This window comes from Channa argus, chromosome 13 (genome assembly GCF_033026475.1).
Source record: "Channa argus isolate prfri chromosome 13, Channa argus male v1.0, whole genome shotgun sequence".
Classification (NCBI taxonomy): domain Eukaryota; kingdom Metazoa; phylum Chordata; class Actinopteri; order Anabantiformes; family Channidae; genus Channa; species Channa argus.
Window position 1 is genome coordinate 5,656,748 of NC_090209.1, and position 18,934 is coordinate 5,675,681.

The 18,934-nt window shown below is 39.0% G+C and overlaps 3 protein-coding genes across 4 annotated transcripts; 1 reads left to right on the top strand and 2 right to left on the bottom strand.

The window, feature by feature from the left end:
• Positions 1-1,439: 1,439 nt before the first annotated feature.
• Positions 1,440-8,452, bottom strand: bin2a (bridging integrator 2a). 2 transcript variants are annotated; one of them, XM_067527948.1, is made up of 13 exons: positions 8,043-8,452; positions 5,314-5,426; positions 5,115-5,195; positions 4,860-4,914; positions 4,678-4,772; positions 4,458-4,553; positions 4,208-4,315; positions 4,003-4,088; positions 3,833-3,908; positions 3,655-3,737; positions 2,817-3,432; positions 2,615-2,690; positions 1,440-2,537 (listed from the first exon to the last, which is right to left on the bottom strand). In XM_067527948.1, the coding sequence occupies exons 2-12, from the start codon at positions 5,395-5,397 to the stop codon at positions 2,637-2,639; spliced, it is 1,434 nt and encodes a 477-aa protein (XP_067384049.1). In that variant the 5' UTR covers positions 5,398-5,426; positions 8,043-8,452; the 3' UTR covers positions 1,440-2,537; positions 2,615-2,636. The 2 variants fall into 2 exon arrangements, with proteins under 2 accessions (XP_067384049.1, XP_067384050.1); XM_067527949.1 differs by having other exon boundaries at positions 1,440-2,690; positions 8,043-8,095.
• si:ch211-210c8.6 (uncharacterized) lies at positions 6,380-9,692 on the top strand. The gene is made up of 5 exons (XM_067527950.1): positions 6,380-6,553; positions 8,332-8,437; positions 8,665-8,771; positions 8,981-9,153; positions 9,251-9,692. Exons 1-5 carry the CDS (start codon positions 6,445-6,447, stop codon positions 9,527-9,529), a joined length of 774 nt encoding a protein of 257 aa, XP_067384051.1. The 5' UTR covers positions 6,380-6,444; the 3' UTR covers positions 9,530-9,692.
• A 700-nt stretch (positions 9,693-10,392) lies between these two features.
• racgap1 (Rac GTPase activating protein 1) lies at positions 10,393-18,164 on the bottom strand. The gene is made up of 17 exons (XM_067527947.1): positions 18,020-18,164; positions 16,901-17,006; positions 16,611-16,813; positions 16,351-16,493; positions 15,854-15,923; positions 15,708-15,761; positions 15,537-15,614; positions 15,231-15,348; positions 14,488-14,630; positions 14,030-14,194; positions 13,846-13,941; positions 13,081-13,279; positions 12,850-12,955; positions 12,452-12,584; positions 11,953-12,079; positions 11,749-11,848; positions 10,393-11,522 (listed from the first exon to the last, which is right to left on the bottom strand). The coding sequence occupies exons 2-17, from the start codon at positions 16,983-16,985 to the stop codon at positions 11,447-11,449; spliced, it is 1,896 nt and encodes a 631-aa protein (XP_067384048.1). The 5' UTR covers positions 16,986-17,006; positions 18,020-18,164; the 3' UTR covers positions 10,393-11,446.
• Between the last annotated feature and the right edge of the window lie 770 nt (positions 18,165-18,934).

Here is an 18,934-nt window from a genome sequence, read left to right on the forward strand (position 1 = left end):
ATCCCTTTCCTGTGATCATTAGTCATATTTTTGATGACTATTAGCAAGAGGAATTAGAAAGGGAAATAGGGTAATTACATTCCTACCTTACTGTGTACCCGTATGGTTTATTCATTTTTAAATTAGATTTTGGCTTGTTTTTCAATGGCTCCAGGTAATTGCAAAGTTGTTTTTTTAAAGTCGGAGTGTGCATTACTAGCTGATACAGCTGTGTGCAGTCGCCAAAGCTACAGATAAGGGACAAAGAAATAGAAAACCTCAGAAACACAAAAAATCCCTGCAGGATACAAAGAGCCTCTGAATAGTGTCATGAATATGAAAATGTAAATCATGTGCTTTGGCGGTTGCAGTCACCACATCTCAGTCCAATTGAACACCTATGGAAGATTTTGGACCCACGTGTTAGACAGAACTCTTCGCAATCATCACCACAACAACAGATGAGGGAATATTTGTTTGGAAGAATGGAGACTCCATCGCTCCAGTAGATGTATCTTGAGATGTGCCTAATTAATGTCAAGGCACAAAGTTGTTTTGGTGGCAATTGGTGGTCCAACACTTAAACAAGACAGTTTAAGTCGTTTTTTCCTTTCAATTGTTGCTGCTCTGTAATGTATGTGTTACTGCTATAATCTGAAGTGGTCTATTTGGACAGTGGCCTCGTAGCAGCAAGGGCAGGAAATCTGAGATCTGGCCAACAGGTAGTTGAGAACTGTGGTGAACCTTACTTAATGATGTGACAGCTTGTTGGGAAAGTGCATAACTAGATTCAGCCACAACAAAAACAATATTAGTATGTAGTCAAATGCAGAGGGAACTTGTGCTGTTTAGCCTTCTTGCAGCACGGTGGCATCGGACCAGGGTGGTACAAGTGATTATATTACTGTTTAGTAACTGCAGTAGGGTAAAAACATGCCTTGCTCTTTGAAACTGGCACTGTGCTGATCAACACTTGGAATTAACACAGTGTATCCTCACTGCCTGATAAATGTCAATGTATTTCAAGCTCCATGTCCACTTTCTGCTATAAATGTGCAAGCACTGCCAAAGCTAAACTAATTACCTGGGTTTCATCATATTGGTTGTTTTCTCAGAGGTGACAAAAGTCAAGATGAGTAACTCATCTTCATGTGTGAAATCATAGGATTGGCTTTTTACGAAAGAACTCAAGAGACATCAGTCGTATTGATTGTGACATCTCATATACTTTCATCATTCTGCTAAAGTCTTAGAGATAGACTTAATTCAAACAATAAAGCTCTGCACGACTATGAATCACATAACATTCTGTTTGAGGTTACAGTTTTCAGAGATGTAATGCTTCAACTAGAAAATCAGAAATATCAGCGTTCGTCTTTTTCTGACAACCACAGCAAAAATCTTTTGATAGAATTCAAAAGTGCGAGAGGCTGGGATCAGATGACCAAAACACGATGAAGAATGCATGTAAAATTGTTTTATTTGGTGAATTGTTTTATTTATCCTGTAGACTAACATCAGACTACTCTCAAATGATTCATCACAAAATCAAGTATTGGAATTTTACCAAACAATAATGTCTTTTGTTTGGTTAAGTAGAAACATTCAACCATTTTAAAAAAAGATGCTTGCAGCAAAAAGCCACCACTCTTAGCTTTTCGATTAATGTAGATAAGCCTGCTGATGTTTGTAGCATTGAAATCTAGGCTGATTGAGACTTAATTTAGTTTAGACCATGTTGCTTTAAACCACACATAGGTAACCCAAACTACTGACACAGTTTCAAGTAGTTTTAGGTGTGCATTATTAGATGCATCTAAAATTCCTATTTATGTTAGCCATAATTGTGAATATTGATCAAATAAATCAAATAAATATGATATATGATACAACATAGCTAAAGGCTCTGAATTTAAAAACAACTTAACTTTACAGTGCAAACTAGAAAATTAACAGATTCCAAATATGTGAGACAAGAGGATTTGGGACATAGAAACATGTTATTAAAATGAAAAATTTAGTTAAAAACCAACCCCAGCATAAACCATGCCATTAAAACTGGCTAAAAATTCAAATAAAATGAAAAAATGTAAAAATAAAATACAAACAAATGATTTAATATCGTTTAAGTTACAGCCATTTGGTCAATGGCTACATGAAAGTGGAGTTTAGCCCACAGTTCTAATGAAACTGAGACCACAGCATTGTAAATCATCATATACCATGACCATAGCCAGTATATTTTCTAACAATGTAAACCTATTACTGTAGTTCCTTTATATTTTCTAAAAAATATAGAAACAAAATAACTACTCTGATTTTTCTCTGTACTAGTTTGATGCACAATAAAGCTGCTTAAATACATAATTCAGAGGAAACTTGACTGTTCTAAGAGCATTGTAGATAAAGTTTTACCCACAGGCACTGTATAGTGTAGTTACAACTGATTTGAATTTTAGATAAATAGGAAAATTAGCAACACCAAGCCATTGCAGGTTGTGACAGCAGTTGGACATTTCAGTAGTTGCGGACTTTAGTCGTCTTTGTGATATCCTGTTCTGCAGACACAGGTTTATGAAAAACAAAATAGAAGTGATCATATATGATGTCTTGTATTCATGGAAAACACACAAACCTTTTATCAACATGGGAAACCTTTAAACCACTGTGCTCTTGGAGTCGAGGGCTCCCAGCTTTCCTGCAGGAGCATCCTACACGGGACACAAAGCCAAGATGAAACATTGTGAAACTGGAGAGACGTGACACAAATCAATGGTAATTACATAGAAAAGGCCTGTAGCACCATTCTCTAGCTGGGTGCTCATCAAATGACCAACCTTGCAAGCAATATTCATGTCCTTTGTCTCAGAGTTCAACCCGGAAACACCACCATTATCCAGTCCGTTTGTTTTTGGGATGTTGAGGAACCCTGGGCTGTCTTCTGTTTCTTCAATGTGCAGCGGGCCATTATCTGCAGCATAGAGCTGCAGCTCCAAGCTCCCTGAATCACAGGAGTTGCTCAGTTCATGGCTGCTCTCACTTGGTGGAGCTTTCAAACCATCTTCTTTATTATCAGATTGTGCAGCAGGCTTTGGTTCAGACTCCCCTTTTATGACCTTTTCCTTTTCAGCCTGATTGTTGTCTTCACCTGACTTCGGCTCGGTTGCAGCCGCCCCTGCTGTCTCATCTTTGTGAACAGTGCCATGGCTCGGACTTTGGCTCTGTCCCACGTCTAAGTCCTGGGGGTCGGATGTGGCACTGTCTAAAGGTGGTGACTGCGGGGACACTGTGAGGGTGCTACTCTCTCTGGACAGAGTGCTACGGCGAGGTTTGTCAGGGGACCTAAAACTAAACCTATGGGCAGTTTTAGGACTGTAGTTCCGGTGAAACTCGGAAAAGCTGGCTTTTAAGGCCCTAGGCGAGACCAGAGTTCGTCTCTTTAAAGAGCTGTACCTGAAATATTTAGCAAGAAAAAATTATTGAAATAATTCCAAACTTGAAAGTGTAAAGAGGCTTTGCACAGTACTATGAGGTGTATGGTGACCAAGGCATTGGCGATAAGGAATATCTAATAATAAATACAATAAATATTGTAGGTTTGAGCCCGTAGCAGCTGTGTAGTCACAAAACCTCAAATGATTTGCAGTGTAAATACAGTGTAAAAGAAGAAATTACCGCTGCATTCCTTTCAAGGAAAACACTTTGTCAGGATTCTGAGCCTGCAGGTCTTTCATCACATTCAGTAGGTCGACGTTGAGCTAAGGGAGAAGAGAACTGGTTAGAACAAAAACTAAACACTAAATATTGTATCTAACATGAATTTCCTGCTCGACCAACACAAAGCAGAACATACCGTGCTCATTTCCTTATAGAAGATTTCTCGTAAAGTTGACACAGCTGAGAAGACGGCCACGTAGCATCCGATACGGCTAAACGGGAAAAACATCAACAAGTGTGAATAAAACATACATTCACATATATATCACATAATGATATTATTTTATGTAAGACAGTCTGTCACACCTGTCATAGAGCACAGCCAGCTCATCTTTTAGCTCATTGTTAATGAACTCATAGACACTGTGGGCATGTTTCACCTCTTCCTCTGCCTGAACACGAAAAACAGTATAAAAGAGTGAAACACAGAATTAATTTGAATGTATGTTTTTTCTAACAGTTTATTTGAAATATATATATATAAAGGATATATGTGTGTCATCATTAGTACCTTGCTTATCTTGATATCATCCCTCTTCTTAGCAGTCTGCAGTGCCTCCAGGTGGTGACGGGAAGAGTCATAGTCGACCAGTTTTCTTCCCCTCTTGGCAATTTTCTCCTGCAGATTGAAAAAGACAGAAGCTGCACATATATTATCTGTGTGTGTGTGTGTCTGCTTTGATGGTTTTTTACTTTGGCTCTCAGGCCTTTTGTCTGCATTCATTTATGTTTGCTTATGCGCTTGTTGCCTCTAACCTTACCCTAACATCTGGGAATTGGCCCACATAGGACTCGATAGCCCGTACGGCCTGGTCTAATAGCTTCACCTCGAAGTCATTCCACAGGAGGTCCTCCCCCTTATTAAAAGGCACAGCATAAATATAGCATCAATTATGTATGAAGAGAAGTAGAGAGAAAAGGGGGCAGTTTGGTCCCCTGACATCATATGAATCTTGCTGCTTTTGATCATAGTCTCCTAACCTCCACAATGGCTCCTAAGTCTTCCTCTCCGGCCCAGTCGGTTTCATAAACATCAAAGAGAGACTGAGAAAGGCGTCTGGAGGCTTCACGCATTTCTGTAAAAAGCAGGATTGTCTCTATGTGGTCTGCAAAGGACACAAATCCACAGTTCTGCAGCATCTTCCAGCAAAGTGTATATTTACCTCTTACTGCATTAATGTAGTTTCTCAGGTCCTTGTGCATTCGGTTTCCATCTGTCTGTAAACAGACAAGAGGGTCGTATCATGGCAAGTCTTTAGATTTGCTACGTTTACACTACATGTTGGGTTTGCATGTATTTGAAGATTTTGACACAGCAAAATAGGTGATGTGTTTCTTATTCTTTTTCATTTGTTCAAGCTTTTCAATTCAAATGAATCTAAACGGAATCACTTTTCATTAAGCAGGGGGATGATTACCTGCTGGTCATTAAACAGTTGCAGACAGTGTTCAAATTGGTCGTCTCTGGTCTCCACAGTCTTTCCCAGCTTTTGCAGTACCTGCAGAAAAAGCATGTTTTTCCCAGCAGCTGTGATTAAATGGAAATCTTTACCAAAGACAGTTCATTTTCTTGTTATTTGGGGAACAAGTTCTTTTCAGCTCTTAAAGCTATATTACCTTTTCCTTGCTTCTGCTCAGCCGTCTTTGCAATTTTTTAGCAAAGTCACCAGAGTTTCCTTTGGGACTTGTGCTCTCTGCCATATTTTGTCTTGTTTGCGTTGTGTTTATTCCTGATGATGAAATAAAAGTGATGAAGAATGAATACATTACAATATTGGCCAGTAACATCACACTTGTTCAACTGCAGTTTATAATTTCCCTGAAAGCTATTTCAGCATTATGATGACATTTAATCGTTTGACCTACAATATTTCACGAGTCACAACTCAGGAATTTAGAGTGACTACTGCATCTGGAAAAATTAGCTTCAACCACCCAGGTTCATCTTTGATGCACATTGTAGCAAGCACTTTTTGCAGCCACATATTACTATGTATTTCATTTCTGTGTATTAGTACTTACAAACTATAAATTAATTAAAGATATAAGATATTGCTCCTGTTACCACGTGATAATACCATATTACTACAATATTAGCTTTAAACACACACTACAATTCATAGGGAAATGTTCTTACTGCATTACATTTATTTAACAGAGGTAACAGTTTTAGTACTTAACTTATTACTTAATAGTTTCTAAAACTGTTTAAATTAATTCCACAAGAAAATGCTACTAAACTAGTACAATCCTATATATTATTAAGGCATCAGTAAGGTCATGCACAACATATTATTTAATAATATCCTAACATTTACAGGAACTCATTTGTGGTAGTTGAGTACTTTTACTTTCTACACTACTACACAACTTTACAAATTTGCTAATAGCCTTCTTATATAAGTACTTTTCCCATTTTGTTACTAATGTTTGGTATTTTAGTATTTTGTTACAAGGGTATTTAAGTGTTTTTGCAGCGTTGTGTTGTTGTTTTGTAATTTATTTAAGTAAACGATCTGAATATCGTTTAAAAGATTGTACTGGACGTAAGTTCCGTAAAATTTTAAACTCCAGCACTGCGACTCCATGCTCCTCCGTTTGGGAACCGTACTTACAACGACTACAATACCCACAATTCCCCGGACTCATGGCACTCCCACCGGCGAACTTTAACCAGGCTATTGACATTCCTGTTTCTATTAGAACGGCGGCTCCACCGTAAACGCCTGGGACTTGCTGCAGGACGTGATGATGGGGATCGTTCTGGTTAAATGCGCCGCGGTGGACCTGGGCATCCAATGGGCCTGCTGGGCTGCGGCTGCAGCGCTCAAAACCGAGAAGTTTTATGATTTGGCAGGTAACGTGAACAGCGAGCGTTTGTTTCTTTATTGGGTCAGTCAGTCATATGCTGACTGACTGGTTTTGCAGACTGGCAGATGTACTTTGCGTTTTCTTAAGTAACTAAAACTAAAGTAAGTCACGTTTAAGCCAGACATGTTCCACCGTTTATTAATTATAACTCCGATGTGCATTGCTGTTGGATGTGGTTGAATAATCGCTGCTAATGATGATCATTACAAAAGTGTTGTTATCTACACAGTTTCGTTGTGAAACAGCCGACAGCTCCTCCTTCATCAGACTATGCTGCATGGACTGTAGATCCAGCAGGGGCGTGCAACACAATCCTGGGACCTTCTTTCCAGTCAGAGGGGGGTTCGGTCCCCTAGTAACTGAGCAAATTGTTGCGTAGTTTTTTTTGCAAGCTGGTTTGAGTGTCACTGGTAAAAAACTGTTCAATACTCAATACAAACAGTCTGAAGACCATTTAGCCTTTAGATCAGTAGCAAAACGTGAAAAAAGCGTCTTAATTATCTTAAGCCATTTATGATCCAAAACAATATATGTTTTGGAACGTAAATGTTTGTAGATGTTTTTAAAAATAAATGTAAATGTTTTGGACAAATGCAAAAAAAATTTAACTTACTCTTCAAATTGCATATAAGGCAGATGTTTTAATGATTGAAAATGTAAGAAGTAAAATGTATTTATTTATAAAAATTTTTGTCCTTTTGGCTCATCCTGTTGGTTCAGGGTCGCCACAGGGAATCATTTGTCCGCATGTTCATTTGGCACAGTTTATGTACCGGACGACCTTCCTGACGCAACCCTCCTCAATTTCTACTGGGCTTGGGACCAGCACTGTGCAGACGGGAATGGAGATTGGGCTGTTGCAGGTTCTGTGTCTTGCCCAGGGAGGCTTCGACATGTGGTAGGGAGGAGCGCGGCGTGAGCCCCCAACCCTATGGTCGCTAGGCGGCCACTCTACCAGCTGAGCCACTGCCGCCCCCAAAATCACATAGTGTGAAAAAGAGAAATTAAATAGAGAATATAAAAGTAGAAAATCTAAATTAAGAAAGACACATCAGGTTAAAGGTTGGTACGTTTTTTCCAATCCTGAACTCTCTTACGCACTTTTGGACCAGTTCCCTTTTTAAAGTAAAGCTTTTTTTGCTATAGGAGCTGTTATGAATTAAACATTCCTCAATGTCCTGCAGAAGAGCTTTTAAGAGACATTATTATGTGTTAAACTTCAGTGCTTGTCACTGCATTAAGGAAAAACATTTATGGTAAATGATAGATATAATCATTAGTTGTAGCCCACAGGTGTATTTAGGCTGCGCATTTTGATAATGACAAACATTTTAGACCGCTAATGAAGAAATGTTAAGCACAAGAACAATAAGGAAGTTTCAGATTAGCGAGTAAAGGATGAGCACAAGGTACCACTCAACCTACAAAATCCACGCTAACAAATAATTTGTTGCATGTAGAACAGCCAAGCTTACCTGTGGAGAGCAACCGATTTCTTACTAATTTCTCAAGTTTATCACCTTGACACTTCTCTTTTACTTGTCCTCCTCTGGTTCCGTGCTCTGCTTTGTGTTGTCTTAGATATTCTTACCCTTGAACTTTGGAACCAATAGTCTGCAGTATCCGGGGTAAAAGATTTATTGGTCACGCCTTACTCTACAACAAGCAGAGCCCTCCAACATGCCCACGTCAGCGCCTCCCTAAAGTCTGTTGTGTTCTCCCTCTCTCTCTCTCTCTCTCTGTCTTTGACTCTCTTTTTTTCAGGATCTGGTACATTTATACTCCTTGCCCACCTGAGTCGCATCTGGGGTGGAGCCACTCATGTCCGTCAGAAGGTGCAGACTGGGTTGGTCACAGCATGGGGACTCAGGTATCAAATGTAGCATTGACCCCATGTATCATACACCCAGTGACATTTGAACAAAACTCCATTACCAATATGTGTTCTCTTGCATTAAATCCTACTTAGTTTTGTGTATGTTCAGTCATAGTGGGTCCTTGGTGAGGTCAGAGGAAGAACTAATGAATTTAGAACTTTAAGTTAATGAATAATGCCTTGGTTAATGTGACTGTGTGTTAACCTTGGTTTTTCTGCAGGCTGGGGACATTCCTCTTCATGCGGATCCTGAAGGACGGGCATGATCGCAGGTTCAACAATGTCAGAAACAGCCCAGGGAATTTCTTTGTATATTGGACCATTCAAGGTACTTGGAAGTCATGTAAATGCTTTTTTTTCTCATCACCAAGGTTCTTGACCAGTTCAGCACCCAAGTGAAGGGAGGGTTGCCTTTTATAAATCACTGTCTAGTTTCGTGCTTTTTATACGCATTTATTCTGTGTTGGAGACGTGGGCTGTAGGACGTTAAACGCATTTATTTCACGTGTTAAGGCAAAGCTTTCTTATTTCTCTCAGCCGTGTGGGTATTTATGACCCTTCTGCCCACCCTCATGCTGAATAGTGAGAAGCGAGTTGTGCCTCTGGGAGCGAGGGACTATATTGGCTGGGCCATTTCGGGTCTGGGCCTCGCTACCGAGGCTATTGCTGACCAGCAGAAATGGCTTTTCAAGTGCAACCCAGATAATGCAGTGAGTAAACAAACCTGTTGTGCAAACCCCAAACTGCATTAGTGCCTCATTCACTGAGTGTAACAACTGTTTGCCTAATTTACTCTTGTGCCTCCAGGGGAAGTTCATTCAGAGTGGACTATGGGCCTACAGCAGACATCCAAATTACTTTGGAGAAATCCTGCAGTGGGCCGGTTTGTGGCTCTCAGCCTCATCAGTGATGCAGGGTCCACAGCACCTGAGTGTGGTGTCACCTCTCTTCGTGTGGTTCCTGCTACGTTATGTCAGTGGTATCCCAATCCTAGAGAAGCAGGCCATGAAAAGGTGGGGCTCTGACCCCGCCTTCCAGAACTACATCAAAAACACACCTCTTCTGTGGCCATGGCCTAAATGCTGATATTGAACATTTAATCAACTCTTGAACCAAAAAGTGCCTGACACAAAGGAATAAGTTATTCTGGATTCACTGAGTATTCCGAACAAACCTCTGATTATTTTGGATTACGTAGTAGCAATTTATAACAATGCACCCTGTAAATTAAACTCATTCCAGTTTACTATTCTTGTGTGGAAGATCTATTCATGAAATGTCATGAGAATATTTTTCCAAGATTCTAAAGCTGCCTTTTGTTTTTAGTTGTGGTTTAAAAATTACCAGGTTAAATGTCTCCTCAGTTAGTATATTTATATTGTTTAAGGTGTGAAAAGGTCTTAAATTAGTTGTTTAACAGATGTGACTTCTAAATCAAACTGGGACCACCATCTAACAACAGGGAGAGCAGGTATAATGCTGTCCAAACAACCCTTCCCACACAAAGGTTACAACCCTTAATAAATCTTACTACAGCACATCTTAAGTTGACAGATGTTCACGTGGTGCTAATGTCGTATTGCACTAATCTGAGTGAGAGTTTTTACACTAATGTAAAAGTCATAATTATGACTGTCTAGAAGTTCTGACATATTTAAGTTGGCACCTAAATGACTTAAAAAAAAAAAAAAAAAAAAAAAAAAAAACCTGTCTTTTCTCAACTCAAACCCAAATTTAATGGATATGGTGTTCTTCAAACAGATTTTGAATGAAGTAAAACCTCTTCAAGAACCTGAAGGCAATAATTTACATTTGACCACGAAACGGCTCTAAAGTAGAGTTTAAAAAAAACAAAATATATCAATAGGTCCTAACCTTTTTTTTTTTTTTAAACTTGCTGTAACTAAAATGTTCAAAAACTTTGAATTTAACAAAGACACAGGAGACAATTTCAGTGTTTGTTTAAAAGTCATGTAACTTACATATTGCATGTCAGAGTGTACTTCAAAATAAAGTTTGTGCTAATTGGTAATCAAATAATGCCATGGTAAATTAACCTACAAATTTGCTTCCTTTTGCATAGAATTGCTCGTCAGCAACTCCCTATTTCAACTACTCCCATAGTACAAACATTACACTGAGCAATAAACACTGAAGGAGCAGAATGATTACAATCTGTGACATAAACCCAGTGAACAGTGTTTCTAAAGATGGCTGCCAATGTAGGATACCCTATAAAACACCACCCTATAAAACACCACTGTGGCTGTAAGATTACAAATATTGCCCTCTTTCGTAAGACTGACGACAGTCACCAATGCCTCTGAGATAACTACAGTCTGTAGTTAGTTAAAATATGAGGAGAATGTGTGAATATAAACATTGATAGTACAACTGGCTAAAAGGATGAGGACAGTAAGTGAAATACAAACCTTAAACCTAGAAAACAATGTTATAAGCTGTTATCGTACATTACGTTTTACATCCTAGAGTGAAATGCCTTTGAATGAGTTCTTCAACTGCTGAGTGACACATGAGTTGAAAAACAGCCAAATGAAATGTATAGATTCAGAAGCACATCACAATAAAAAAAAAAAAACAAAACAAAAAAAGAGCAAAAGCTGAGTATACAGTACTTATTTTCACCTAAAAAGCACACTTCACAAACGAATCAGTACAGGACAATATCACGTGTTAATATGGAAACGTAGTGTTGGACATGCAACAGCTTCCACTAAAGACACAAGTGTGCAAAGATAGTAAAATCTTCTGTTTGGTAAGGGGGAAAAATCATTTACAAACATGAAAATCATCAAAATACAACTCTTAACCATCTGACATATTAAAACAATTATTAGTATATTGAGGAAGACTAAGATAAAGACACATCTAGCTGTTATGCAGTACCTTGTTAAGTGTTATGCACAAATGCAAAAATATATAATTGGTGTTATTGCAGTATGAGTAAAACATCACTGGAAATAAACGTTTAGCTGCTTCAGACTATTTGAGGAGTGGAGATGCAAAGAATTTTCCTTGGCGAGTCAAGTTGACTGCTGATTTGCTTTTACTCCCAAATCTGCAACAAAGACAGCACAAAAGGGCATTTAAAGGAATTCCAACTCAGTCAATGAAAGATAATGAGAAGTTGCACAGCTGATTAACTTCATTTAACTTGTATGAAAGGAATCAGCTATTCCATAAACTTGAGCGATTCTTGAATATTTGACTCAGCTGTAGACACCAGTCAGTGTTGAGAATTAACCATAGGAACATTAATGTGAAAATAGTGTTTGTGCATTTACTTAGGTGTCAGAGTGGACTTCATGCGCTGAGACAAGGAGCTAGAAGACGGGGTTTTATTGAGCTGGTACTCTGGAGTGGTCAAGGGTCCCAGTATGCTCACTGAAAGAGTAGAAACATTATGATTACACGTCAGCCAGTAAACAGCTGTGTTGACTCTTGTACTGGAATCACAGAACGCCACACAAAGTCTAGAGCCTTCATACCTCTCTCGGGGGTCGCGTAGCAGTTGGCGTTCTCAATGATGAGGTGGTTCAAGTTGGGCTGCTCGTTTTCTGCCATCACAAACTGGCTCCAGTAACCCGCCGGCAGAGACAAGAGACGCTCCACAACCTAAACAAAAAGACATCGGTACAAATGCAAAAGATCAGGCTTATTTCAGCGTGTTGCCTCATCCTCTTCAATTGCTGTCACACTAGTTATAGGGAGGCCTTGAGCAAGACAGAGGTGAATTACTAAAAAAAAAAACAAAAACAAAAAAACAACAAGTCTGTGGTATTGTGGTGATTTTCTGGAGTGTAATCTTATGTGGTGTAGGGATTTTTAGTGGTCTCCAACTGTGGGAGCTCAGTCTCTTATATTAATCTGGACACATTGTTCTGCTAATTATTGAGATCTTGACTTTATGATTTGAGGAAGAAAACAATCTTTCAATATACAGAGTGAAGAAATTTAATACACAACGTCAAGTACATGACGAACTACCTTAGGTTGCCGTTTGGTATCCTGTAGAATTGTCATAGGGTCTGGGTTGGGAAGTGCATGACCCACAATAGTTGGGCCAAACACACGAGCCAGATTACTGATGTCCATCTTGGTGTCCAAACTATCGGCAACTCTGAAAGAATTGTTTTAAATTTCAGTTATTTGATGTATCTGAAATCAAATATTAACATGTGATGCCCAACTTTTATTTCAGGTTGAATGACAATTAAAAATAAATAAATACAAATCAGGCAATTAGATGCAGCTGAGCACAATTCTGCCTAAAGCAATTTAACTCAATTACATTTAGAGGATGCATCAAAATAAAAAAAAAAAAAAAAAAAAAAAAAAGAGGTCAATCAGATATGTATGATATTTACAGAAGAGCAGCTACTGACCTCTGAAGATGAAGGACTATGAAAGCCAGTGTGTCTCTGTTGGGCTGTGGCAGGTCACCAATGGTTTGGTATATCAGAGCTATGCTGTTGTCATCATCTGAAACCTCTGAGTGTGTGCAAAGGAAACACATTTGTAAGCAGACCAAGAAAAGGGAGGCTGAGTGGATTTGTTAAGCACTTTAAAGAAGAAAATGCATCTGTAAGAAACTAATTCAAAAGCAATACACATACCTGCTGCCTCCATGAATGGACGATTGAGGGAGAAGGTGAGAAGGGGCTCCTTGAGGTTTCTCAGGAAGTCCTTAAGGAGGCCGGTGATAGCATGGATGTCACACACCTTACTGAGTACAGGAACAGTTTTGCTGCGAAGAAACTTCTCCTTCAGCTCCTTCACGGTGCGATCTGCACCGGACAGGCGGTACAAACCGGCCTGAGAAGCGAGGAAAACAGTTCTTCAATATTTATTGTTCCTGAAACTTTATTTTTCTTAATCAAGTAGTGGTACAGTTATTTTCTCGACTAACAGTTTTGTTTACGAGTCAGAAAATACTGAAAATGGTAGTATAATTTGCAAATTTCCAAAGTCCATGGGGATTTTTAACAATGATGATCAACAGTCCAGGACTCACAGATATCCAATTTTCAGATTTAACAAATACGATTTACCAAATGAAACATGGCATCTTATAAAAATGACAGAAGTTGGAAATTTGTTTTAGACTGGGGGGTGGTGGCAAAATTTAAATGACCATTTAAAAATGCCATAGGTTGAATATAAGAAAAAGCAGCATAGTCCTAGAGCCATCAGCAGATTTGGAAGCCTTACACGGCCCAATTACACATTTAATCTCCCAGGAACAGATTGTTAAATCTTAGTTACAGCTCTGTCTCAGCTTACGGGGAATGCAATAAAAATAACTACAGTGATGTAAGGCTTTACTGTCCTTCATATTTCTGCATACTAATAGGACAAATAAAAAAAAAAACACAACTTACCTCATGCAGGCCTCTTTGCTCAATCTCACTGATGCAGTGGACCACCAGAGGGGGAATCATGGGTGATGTGTCAGGGACGTAGTCCGCAAGCACTCCCTGGAATTAATAATTGGAGTAAACAACGGTCAACCCTGCAATAAATTGCTTATGAGCAAATTAAGTAATGAAAAATGTTCTCACTTACCTCACCAATTTTCACTGGTGTACAACCTAGGTTGGGGATGCACGGTAGAGGGCAACGCTCACGACACTCTGGGTGCGAGACTACTCTGCAGTCCCGGCACTTCAGTGAAATCTTGCCAAACTTAATTCTTTTTCCACAGGGCACACAGGACTCAGGCTTAATGACCTATAGATTCCATTAGACAGGACTTATGAAGCTTTTAAAGACTGGGTCAACAGCTATGCATAAGTAGTTCCAGCTAAACCCCCAAATCATACTACTTTTTGTTATTATACAGTAAATAAACTTAAATGATTACACTGCATACTCATAGTAACAGATTTATCTTCAGCACCAGGTTTGGTCAAACTTATTAGCAGAATTATCATTACATTCCAAATAAAAATGTTTTTTTTTTTTTTTTTTTAAGTCAGATATATATTCACTCTGCACTTCTGTCATATAAGTGTTGCTCTTACGGTTTTGGAAACAAACTCGTGAGGACGGACACCTCCTTTGCTCTGTGGAGTGCTTGGCTCGGATTTCATTTGTCCCTCAGGGTTGCCAGGCTGCTTAAAGACATCCTCAGATTTGACAGATTCAGAGTCCCACTCCATGGCAGCTGAGAAGGGAAGATAGCAGATATGTCATTTATCTGTGTTACACATCATGACCATTCTGCAGCTAATGATGAATCAGTACTTCAAAATATCCATGAAATTCTAAGCATTTGGTAAAAAATGTTCATATGAGCAAACTCCCTAAAAGCCTGGATTTGACAGTTCTTGCAAATTGTCTTAAAATTGCTATATTGCACATAATTTCTATTTATATCCTGGGTCCCTATGATTTCATTTACAGAAACTGCTTATATTCCTGATAAGTACACTGCTCCTATTTGTGTTCTGTATGAAATGGTTTCTATCAGCTCCTGTCTCTGTTAGGTGCCCCTCATCTCAACTCTAACTTTTTCTGATTGGCCAGCTTGCTGAAGCTTGTCAGTAGGCTGTAATCTTGTGACAGTGGGTCAAGACAATTCTGGATACTTTACACGTTTGTTTCAACTAAAAATACAAATGAGCATAAAATTTCTTCTTCTTTCATATGTGTTATGTCATGTTGCCCTTTTTTCAAAATCTAGTCATTCTTCACCCAACTATAAATAAGTAAATAGTTCGCCAAGTACTCTAGAATTCATATTCCATCCCAACAGCTATCTCACCAGTCTTTCTTCTGCTACGAGTCCAGTAAGGTACTGTCTCTATGGTAGAAACCGCCTCAACAGGTCCTCCATTGACAGGTACAGTCACGGTGGTCTTTGTCACAAGGGTCTCATTTAGCTGTAAACCAAAAACATAACAATAATAGAATGACCAAAGACCACCAAACAGCACCAGAACTGAAAAGTAAGTTTTACGAGTTTCTCGCAACAAACCATGAACTTTACATACTCTGAATAATCTTAGTTACATTTAATAATCTCTCATACATGAGTAACAAAGAATGTTGATGGGTGCAATAACCTTACCTTCCCTGAAGTTCTGCCTGTTGATCGAGATCTTTTCGACGCAAGTGGAGGACCATCCACAAGATTTCTTGAGGAGCGCTGAAATCAATACAGCAGATATGACATCGTCACAATCCATTCTTCTGAACACAATTCAAAGTGAAAGACAAAGTGCACAAGTGCTTAACATACCCTTTTTTCTCGTTTCTTGAGTCGCACAGTCCTCACAGTGGAGGAGTCCCAGTCCTGTCACAGATCAAACACATCAGAACACATACTCCACAATGTAATGTTATTTTACAGTACTTTAACTACATGCTCCACATGGATGTACTCACAAGAGAGTCATCTGTTTTGTCATAGCTGATATCTGACAAGATGGAGGCAGACTCATCTATTGTTGTCAATCTATCGGAAGCAACAGAAAAATAAGTCAGCAACAATCAAAAGCATTTTCCGCATTTAGTGTTTGGCCCATAAACTTTATGTATAATGTTCTTCCTATTATATTTCAATCGTATCTAATCCTGTCCTATCCAATTCACAATGATCTGAATGTGTCAGAGTGGTGCATTCATGTGATAAATTGATGGAGATAATAAAAGTTTGTGATGTTTTCAAGTGCAAATGAGCCTCCCCACTCCACAGGGTAGAACACCAGGAACATTGTGATGTGATTTCGTACCATATGCCTCAAACAACAGCTAATGGAGCAGGAAATGCACTATCACTATGGGTTCATGACAAAAAAGGAGTCAGCAGAAATATCAACTATATAAAAAGTTAAAACATTCCTATACTATATAGAGCATTAGCATATGCATGAGCCTCTCACCTTCTGCTTGTATTAAGATTGGTTGCTCCCTGACAGTTTGTGTTTAGGAAGGCCAAAGCTGAGCGCTGCTCTGCACTCAACTGGATGCTATTAGTGGATCCCTCACTAGTGAGGAGGTCACGGATCAACTGAATTTGACGGTCCTGTATGAGACAAATGGAAACCAAGCACATAGGATTACTGCCTAAATAGGCAAAATAAAAGTGTAGATAGAGTCAATAAAAGTCATCAAGCATGGATCACCATCTGATACAACATACCAACTTCTCACAGTCAGCTTCAGCCTTTTGTCTGCGTCGGATCTCCACATCTACTTGGTTGCGGGCATGTTTCAGTTTCACTTCCAAGGCTCCCCTCTCTGTCTCAGTTTTTGTGAGAAACTCTTTGCAAGAGCCCAGTTCTTGTTCTGCAGTCAGCCACTTTTGACGGCATTCTTCAAAGTTTTGTGCCATCTGAATGAAGCCTGGCAAATAAGATTCACATGGGTTAGACATCTGTGCTAAATGATACATTGCAAAGATAACACCAACAAGACTCACAGACTACTTACTGGGTTCAACATTCTCATTGAGATGGTCAATCTGCATCCTTAACTTATCATATAAGCTCTGGAGGCCAAGCACAGCAGTTTCCATGATGTATTATGATTTAACATCCTTGAAAAAAAAGGCAAGCAATAGACAATAGGCAATTAATTTAACTCAGAGCAAAACCAAGCTCTATATATAGTACTGAGCAAAAGTTAAGGTACTTTAGATGCTTTAATTCTTAATCATTGCATACGGCCTGGAGAACTGTCTCTAGCTATGTGGGTTAGTTTATTGCCATGCAACACATTTAAATCTTCACCAACAAGTCGTAAAACAGAGGATGTGGCCTCCACAGAGCCATAGTCTCAGTGTGAATATCACTGACAATTAGAGCAACCATTAGTAGCTAGCAAGTAGCTAGGCCGATAATTAAGAAAGACTCATATGAATATTATTGTTATCTTGACTTTAAAAGACAACAAAAACAAAAGATCACTATGGAAATGATCATAATCTGTTGTTTTTGTTAAATACACCGATAAAATTCAGTGGCCTAAAGCCACAGGATCACTTAGTTGAACAATTAAAGATAAGTCTGGTCTTTCCATAGCTTTCTGACTGCCAACAAATCCCACTGGGAGAAAAAAACAAACAGAAATCCAAACTATTTTAGTCAGTGTCAAACAACCCATTGCAAAATGGTTTCTATTCATGCAGGAGTATTGTGTATAACTCAAAACAAGTTACAACGCCACCAGTTATTGTTTATAAAGTAATATTACCTACATTAAAGAAACATCAAACTCGATGGAAATGTGTGGCTCACCGATTTTACTTTGGCCAGCGTTAGCGGAAAAATTCTATCGGGGTTTAGCTTTTATCATTCGTTCCAACTCGATGATCTGTCGAAATCCTCTTCTTTTATTTGTTATAATGTTACAACTCAACAGTGAATAATCGTACACACACTCAGCACTAGCTGCCTATATAGCTACCTAGCTGCTAACAGAAATCGGCGGTTAACGTTACACCAATGTTAGATCAGGCAGCGGCTGCTAACGTTAACGTAACGGCAACTTTTAAAATTTCGCCCACGTTTACAAACATTACATTTACGTTAGCTACCAATCGTTACCTACCGTTTAGTTTCTGAAGAAAAGCTGGACTCTAAAGTCGTTTCAGTAATGTTCAGAAAAGTCCTGTTTTCCAAAGCGACTAGTTTGTTGTACGTGTGTCCACATCACCCGGCAGTTTAAGCAACATTAAGCGCGTTGCATTTCAAATTTTGCCTCTAGCCAATGAGTGAAGAAGACCGCGCCGGAGTCCCGTAGAGTGGGGACAAACTACTTCCGGCTAAGTAGTTTCAAAATAATAACAATGTAAACGGCCTTTTGTCAATATAGTGCTGTGACAAAAAAGTAAAAACAGTCTGAAAGGCGATTGTTATCTTTTAGCTAACAACAAAAAGAGGAAAAGAACTGATGGAAAGGGAAACAAATTCGTTAGCTTCCGGTCACAGCTTTCAAAATAGGGTCCACTTTTACAAAGGAACATTTTGCTGTGATATGACAAGGGAGAACATCCATCCATCCTTCCATCCATCATCTGTAACCGCTTATCCCGTTTAGGTTCGCGGGGACGCGATCCCAGCTGTCATGGGGGCTTCAATGTGTTTAGCTGATAAGCAGAACTGGCAATAACCTCCATAATATTTAGCTAAATCTTGTAAACACACTCTAAAAGATTTTGAGCCAGGCTCGTCCTTCTAACCAATCGGATTCAAATTAAGTAGTCAGAGTAACTCAGGTTGTCTCAGAGAGTTGCATATTGCAGCTTTAAGGAGTTTTTGACTTAACTTCAGCCTTGGATGAAAAGAGTAATAATATTGAACTATTGTATCCATTCAGAATCACGATATTGTGCTTTTCGAGCCAATCATTCGCTAACTGTTTCACTTCCACTTGCAAAAGCTATGCATCCAACACTTAGTCATGGTTCATTTCTGAGCCAATCAATAAGTAGATATGAAATAAGCTAATGAATGAAGAGAGAGA

Bases quoted from the DNA above. Each gene is read 5' to 3' on its own strand.
- bin2a (XM_067527948.1), bottom strand. From the start codon at position 5,397: ATGGCAGAGAGCACAAGTCCCAAAGGAAACTCTGGTGACTTTGCTAAA. The intron at 3,909-4,002 runs GTGTGACAGACT...TTTCCCGTTTAG, and splicing joins CTGGCTGTGCTCTATGACAG to CCGTATCGGATGCTACGTGG. The intron at 3,433-3,654 runs GTAATTTCTTCT...TAAATATTTCAG, and splicing joins TCCTTGAAAGGAATGCAGCG to GTACAGCTCTTTAAAGAGAC.
- si:ch211-210c8.6 (XM_067527950.1), top strand. From the start codon at position 6,445: ATGATGGGGATCGTTCTGGTTAAATGCGCCGCGGTGGACCTGGGCATC. The intron at 6,554-8,331 runs GTAACGTGAACA...TCTTTTTTTCAG, and splicing joins GAAGTTTTATGATTTGGCAG to GATCTGGTACATTTATACTC. The intron at 8,772-8,980 runs GTACTTGGAAGT...TATTTCTCTCAG, and splicing joins TGTATATTGGACCATTCAAG to CCGTGTGGGTATTTATGACC.
- racgap1 (XM_067527947.1), bottom strand. From the start codon at position 16,985: ATGGAAACTGCTGTGCTTGGCCTCCAGAGCTTATATGATAAGTTAAGG. The intron at 16,494-16,610 runs GTATGTTGTATC...TGTCTCATACAG, and splicing joins AAGCTGACTGTGAGAAGTTG to GACCGTCAAATTCAGTTGAT. The intron at 13,942-14,029 runs GTAAGTGAGAAC...TATTAATTCCAG, and splicing joins CACCAGTGAAAATTGGTGAG to GGAGTGCTTGCGGACTACGT.